The sequence below is a fragment of the Barbus barbus genome (genome assembly GCF_936440315.1).
Source record: "Barbus barbus genome assembly, chromosome: 2".
NCBI classification, from domain to species: domain Eukaryota; kingdom Metazoa; phylum Chordata; class Actinopteri; order Cypriniformes; family Cyprinidae; genus Barbus; species Barbus barbus.
The window spans coordinates 2,981,419-2,988,770 of record NC_136730.1 but is presented as its reverse complement, the minus strand read 5'-3'; the positions used below and the strand labels follow the sequence as shown (position 1 = coordinate 2,988,770).

Below are 7,352 nucleotides of genomic sequence, written 5' to 3'. Positions count from 1 at the left end.
TTTTAACTGTGTTTTGTAGATTAAGTTATAAATCATTTACAAGTGATTAGATGATGATGAACTAATCATTTACAAAACATGACTATACATTCACAAAAGTAATATGCGAATGATTTACAAATCTGTCATAAATTATCTTTAAAAAATAGCATCATGAAATAATCAAACAGATCCTTAATGGTTAATAGTTTAGTTAGGTTACTAGTTAATATATTAATATATTATTAATCACTTATAAATCATTGAAATGTCAACATTGTACTATTATCTCAATAAACATAATAAATCATTTACTAATCTAATTATTACTAATTAAACTAATCCCCTAATCTAAAGTGTAAACTACTCATCAGTTGTAAATGTTTTACAAACCTTCTGGTTACAGGTTGTTTGTGTTTGTATTTTTATTTGTATGGGAATTATGTAAGGCTGCTATTCATTGACTATAGCTCAGCTTTCAACACTATAGTCCCCATCAAGCTGGCTTCTAAACTCACTGACCTCAGCCTAAACTCCTCACTCTGTGACTGGATTCAAGACTTCCTCACCGGCAGACCTCAAGTGGTGAAAGTTGGCCAGTTCACCTCAAACTCCATCACTCTGAACGTAGGAGCCCCACAGGGCTGTGTCCTGAGTCCCCTGCTCTACTCTCTCTACACGCATGACTGCGTGTCCTCTCACAGCTCCACATCTATTGTCAAATTCGCTGATGATACTGTGGCTCTGGGCCTCATCTCCAACAACGATGAGACCGCATACTTGGACGAGGTAGAGAGTCTCACATCATGGTGCAAGGACAACTCTCTCTCTCTGAATGTGAGCAAAACTAAAGAGCTGATCATGGACTTTAGGAAGAGACAGCAGCAGCCCTACACTCCTCTTATGATCAGTGGGACCCCTGTGGAGAGGGTGAGCAGCTTCAAGTACCTCGGTGTAAACATCTCCGAGAACCTGACTTGGACTACACACATCCAAACACAGGTTAAGAAAGCCAGGCAAAGACTGTATCATCTGCGACAGCTGAGGAAGTTCAGAGTCTCACCAGCAATCCTGAAAACTTTCTATTCATGGACCATAGAAAGTGTATTGACTCAGTGCATCTCAGTGTGGTATGGAAACAGCTCCAATCAGGACTGCAAAGCACTACAGAGAGTTGTGTGCTTAGCTGAGCGCATCTCAGGGTCTGCTCTCCCCTCTCTGCAGGACATCTACCTCAAACGCTGCAAAAATAGAGCTGTTAAAATCTTCAAGGACTCACCCTGGTAACCGTCTATTCACTTTGCTTCCATCTGGAAAGCGCTTCCGTAGCCTGATGGCAAAAACTGAGAGACTTAGGAGGAGCTTCTTCCCCCAGGCCATCAGGCTCCTAAACTCTAACTCTGTGTCATAACATCACATGACTCCATATTAATATCACCATATCAATAAGCTATTCATAATTTTTCTCTACCTCATGTTGCTGCTATTTTAATACCCTGTACAACTTTTTTGCACATTATTTTTGCACATTCCTCTTTATTACTATTTAAGTCAACAACATACTGACCTGCACATTTATATTTATATTTATATTTTTTATCTTTTCATTTATTTTATTATTTTATTTGTTCTACTTTTCTTTTTCTTAATATTTGTATACTTTATAATTGCACTGTCCTTGGAGCGGACCTGACCTACATTTCACTGCTGGTCATACTCTGTATAATTGTGTATGTGACGAATAATAATCTTGAATCTTGTATATATATTTACACACACACAACTGGAAACCATAAATGAGTCACATATAAAAACCTTTAAACTGTTTAACTATTTTCTCTGAGTAGAATCTCCTGAAATGTATAGTGTAATGTAATATGTAAAATTTGACTCTGTAGTGAAAATTTATGTTTTCAAAACTCGAGAAATTCAAGCTTTTCATTTTTCATAATTTTACAAATTTCAAAAAAGAAAGCCAGATAGATATTAGGTCTACTTCTGCTCAACTAACTTTCATAAGAGAAAGAAAGAAAGAAAGAAAGAAAGAAAGAAAGATATACTAATAGAACATTCATAAATAATAGAAAGGTTTGTAAATGATTTATGTTTATTGAGATAATAGTACAATGTTGACATTTCAATGATTTATAAGTGATTAATAATATATTACTATATATACTAAACTATTAACCATTAAGGATCTGTTTGATTATTTCATGAGGCTATTTTTTAAAGATAACTTATGACAGATTTGTTAATCATTTGTGAATGTATAGTCATGTTTTGTAAATGATTAGTTCATCATAAACTAATTACTTGTAAATGACTTGTAAATTAATTAACAAAACATACACAAATTATTAGCCTATCACTTATTAATTGCTTATAAATGTTTTGTAAATGATTAATTCATCATTAACTAATCACTTAAAAATCACTTACAACTGAACATTTTTATAAAGTGTTACCCATTTTTCATGTAATCTTCATATTACAAAAATAGTTGAAATTAGTTTGGTGTAACCCAGGGACTGAAATCATCAGGCATCCTCTGGTTTATAAAAGGTCTGGATTCAATCACTCCCCGGTCAGAAAAAGTTTTGCCAGACCAGCTTTAAGATAACTCAGAGCATCTTTATTCACTTCTTCAGTTTCAGCTTGTCTCCTCATTTCCTCCAGCTCTTGGAACCAGTTTTCTTTCCCAGCCTCTCTCACTCTGGGGATGAAGAAGTCGAGATGCTGAAGAGTGAAGGCAGAGTCTGGTTTTAATGCGATCTGAGACAGATGCTTGATGGTCTGGTAAGCTTCGGTCAGAAGAATTGACTTATGGTCCTCAATCTCTTTGAGATCTTTCTCAAGATGTTGCATTAAAATTAAAAAAGTTTTGGTTTGATCTTGAGATTTTTCATATTCCTTTTTTATGGAATCAAATTCCAAATGCATGCTGGAGTTTCTAACAACGTATTTTTTGTTCTCTTTGACGTGTTTGCTGTGGTGACACCTCCCTGAACACACGGTGCAGAAGCCTTTTTTCATGACTTCACATTTGCTGGGATTTGAACTCCACCAGCAGTCAAACTCATGACAGTTTTCCTGACAGACGGTGCAGGTCGTCGCCTTTCTGTGTTTCCATGATTTGCTCTCAATGGGAACCTTCATTTTTTCTGTCTTTTTTACTTTAATAGTAAAGTTTATACTTTCCTCAACCTTTTCCTTGTTTTGCATCATTGCCTCCTGAATCTGACATTTTTCAGACTTTTTCAGCTCTTTCTCTTGAACTCGCAGCTGTAAGTTGCAGATGTACGCTTCAAATCTAATGCGCTCAATCAGGACATCTGAAGTCAACTCTAAACTTCTTCTCTTCATTTCATTCAGAGACTGAAAGAATTGCTTCATATCTTCCATGCTGTCTTCCCAGGCATCTTTTTGTGCACGAATAAGACGTTCTCTAGTGTGACGATCATCAGCCTGCCGGTTGTTGAATAAGAAATGAACAGGTTGGCCACGTTTGTCTCGTCTGCAGGGGATTTTAGCTTTTTTAATGGCACCGAGGACATTTTGGGGTGGCAGACCATCAGAGTGTGTGATTAAAAACACAATGTTGTCCACAATGTCTTTTCCAAACAAAGACAGAATTGAACTGATAACGTAATGCTGTCTGTCTGAGAGACGATTCTTAGACGCTTGAGTCACAAAACACACAGCGTCAACTTCACGAACTCCATCATTGCTCTGAAACAGAGTGGCTAAATTCTCAGCAACTTCCAGATCTTTGTCCAGTCCTCTAGTGTCTCCGTATCCTGGAGTATCAATGATGGTGAGAGACAAGGGACTCTTCACAGGAAAGACCTCATACATGGTGATTTCAGAGGTTTGGGATTCTGATTGGTCTCTGGCTGCTTCTTCTGTGATTTCATACCATATTTCATCCTCAAACTTCACTCCCAGTAAATAGTTAACCATGGTGTTGATGAGAGTCGTCTTACCAGTGCCAGTCTCTCCCACCAGCAGAACAATTTTGTTTGGTTTACTGCTGTCTTTTTTCTTATAAGTCCATTTTCTAACTTTTCCATTTTCATCAAGAACTTTCTTCTCTGTGTGCAGACGGAATCGTTTTGGAGAACCTCTTTGAAGCAGAGATAGTCTGCGTGGTAGAAGCTTTGGCTTTCTGTAAAATTCAAATAGAGGCAAAAATGTAACAAGAAACTAAGTCTAAATACCCAATAACCATTTCGTGATTATGTAAAATGTAAACATCTAATTCATAGTTTTTGTGCATGAACATTAGAAAAGAATTAGAACCAAGAAGTCCCTCCAAATATAGTCAGCATGTACAAGTTGGAAGTCATGGCCTAATGGTTAGAGAGTCGGACTCGTAATCCAAAGGTTGCGGGTTCGAGTCTCGGGCCGGCAGGAATTGTAGGTGGGGGGAGTGAATGTCCAGTACTCTCTCCACCCTCAATACCACGACTGAGGTGCCCTTGAGCAAGACACCGAACCCCCAACTGCTCCCCGGGCGCCGCAGCATAAATGGCTGCCCACTGCTCCGGGTGTGTGTGTTCATGGTGTGTGTGTGTGTGTGTTCACTGCTGTGTGTGTGCACGTTGGATGGGTTAAATGCAGAGCACGAATTCTGAGTATGGGTCACCATACTTGGCAGTATGTAAAAAAAAAAAGTTCAACATATACTCCCAGCCTTAATACAACAATCTCTTTTTTTGTTTAAAACCCCAATTATTCGAATAATCCATAAGAACATTATCTTACTGTATATTGGGACCTTCATTCATGCTGCTGCTGCGCTGTCCGCGGTTTCTGGGTGAATTCATTGTTGCTGGGGTTCAAATGTTAGTCCATCCAAAAATGAAAATTATGATTTCATTTACTTTCTTTTATGTCGTTCCAAAACTGTAACTTTATTTGCCCTGTGGAATACACAGTAAGGTTTTTAAAGAATGTTGGAAACCAAATAACATTTTGCTCCATTGACAATCATTGTTATAGACCAAAAAATATATATATTTTGTACATTCCCGTTCCCCAGTCTAGGGTTGGGAGTGGGAGTAACAGGTTAACTAAAACTTATAAAGAAGAAATCAATAAAATGCGGAGGAGTACTAAATAACCTATCCAGGTAAAAGAAAAGAAAAGAAATCAACAACAAAAGCTTTCCTCAACTCCCTCACTAACCAAAAACAGGGATAAACAAGAATGCAAAATAAAATGGCACCCTCTCCCTACAGCTTCTAATCTAACCATAAATCAAATAAACAAGACAAGTTACAATACCTTTTGATACCTTAACAAAGAAAGTAAATAAAAATTATCACTTGTAGATTCAGCACAACACGGCCAGTCAACAGGAATACACCTTAGCATTCAAGGGTTATCGAACAACAGAAAAAGGTTCAAGTTTGCACCACATTCAACAGGGGTGCATTTCCCAAAAGGATCGTTAGCTAACTATGGTGGTAAGTCCCATTGAACTCTATTGGTAACGACGTAACTTGTGACCATAGTTGCTTTTGGGAAACGCACCCCTGATAAAGACTTTGAAAGAAGCACCCAACACAAGCAGGGGACATGTGAACCTCTCTAAGCAGTGTTCACTCTGCTCTTTTGAAGCAGCACGCTCTCTGATGAGCATCACCTGTGGGCAACTGCCAAGCAATCAGAGAGTGAGCGAGAGGGAGAGAGAGTGCACACACAGGGGGAAATATAACCACACCCAAAGTGGCAGGATAACACACTTTAACAATGAATATTAATATAAAACATACATCCCAGGAATGCAACATTTTGTCAAAATGTCTTCTTTTGTGTATAATTCTGAGGTTCTTTATCTACTAATAAAACAAGTTTCCCTTCTTAGTGTATTTTGAGTAGTAGATCACGTTGCTTAATTCTTTGATTTAAAGATTCAGCAAAATTCAATCCGTGTTACAAGTGAATCCAGGAAGTAAATTAGTCACATAAATCAAAACATGTATACTGTTGCTGATTTGGTCTGTTGAGTTGAATCTCCTCAAATATAAAGAATGTATAGTTTTTCAGCGTGTGTAGTGATATTTTTAACCCTTTTCAAAACTCTGGAAATTCAGTCTTGACATTTTTTCACAATTTACAAAAAAGAAATCCATAATAGATACCAATTCAACGTCTGCTCAAGTAGCTTGCAAAGTCCAAGAAAGAAAGAAAAAGAAATACAACAAAAGATACTTCACATAAAGAAGAGTATATTTAGCTTGTTTTAAAAATGTATTCCTGAAGTATTTTTCCAAACTTTTTTTTTCTGAGAGAGCATGCATTTATAATATACTTACACCATCTGAGACCATATCGTTGAGGAGTTCTCACGACAAAGCTCTTGAATCATTTGTGAAATATCACGACAATAATAGAAACGTCTTTCCTGCTCTGTTTTTTCCAGTAATACCAGTTCAGTCAGTGACGTGATTCAAAGGAATATGTGGGCTGTTTTTATTTATCTAATTTTGTGAAAACTGTGAAAACATACAAAGTTGGTACTGAATTGCCTAATTTAACCATTAGTCTTTTCTTCATTATAACTCACTGAACATTCATTACTATACCTGAAGAGGAAAACGTTTAAATAATATTCCCTCTGCACTTTGGAAACTGTGGACTTCCATACGCATGTGCGCGTACATCATTTCAACATGTTAATAGCCACAAAAATGCAACACGTACACACATTACAATAAAATAAATATAATATCAAACACCACTCCCTCTTTTCATTTTCATTTAAGCATAGGCTATTAACATGTGGTTCATGTAAGGTGTAGCCTACACACATTACGACAAAATGAAATATATCAAACATCACTGCCTCTTTTCATTTACTTTACTCTATGTATGCTATACTTAACAAAACAGAATAGAAAATAGGCTACAACTCTCTTTTCATTTTCATTTTTTTTTTTAAATATAAAACATTAATATGTGGTTTAGGCAATATTTCCACATAATACTCTGATTATCTTCCCTGTATGTATAATAAAATAAAATATGACAAAGCACAACGTCAGTTTTAATAAACAATATTAGCCATTATGAAAGTATAAGTATAAAGTATAAGAGACTTATGTAATTGTAAATAAAGACAAAAATAATAACAGTTACTAAGAATAAGTAAATATATAAAGTTATGAAACATTGCGCTCTAGCAAAACTAGATGACCTGTAACAAATAATAAATTCATGAGACCAAAGATTACCTGTAGATGTACCCAAAATGTTTTTTAGCTCATGTTTAACCACTACAGAGACATCAGAGAGAAGGACTAGCCGAGGTAAGACTGCTCTCGGCGGGATGCTTGAGCATTGAGTGCCCGCTGATCGCCTGGAGC

General features: G+C 36.6%; 1 protein-coding gene across 1 annotated transcript; it reads right to left on the bottom strand.

Moving 5' to 3' along the window:
• Nucleotides 1-2,077: 2,077 nt before the first annotated feature.
• Nucleotides 2,078-4,808, bottom strand: LOC306876827 (uncharacterized protein; the record flags this gene model as incomplete). Its single annotated transcript, XM_079428250.1, has 2 exons — nt 2,078-4,147; nt 4,747-4,808. The coding sequence occupies 2 exons, from the start codon at nt 4,806-4,808 to the stop codon at nt 2,557-2,559; spliced, it is 1,653 nt and encodes a 550-aa protein (XP_079284376.1). The 3' UTR covers nt 2,078-2,556.
• Between the last annotated feature and the right edge of the window lie 2,544 nt (nt 4,809-7,352).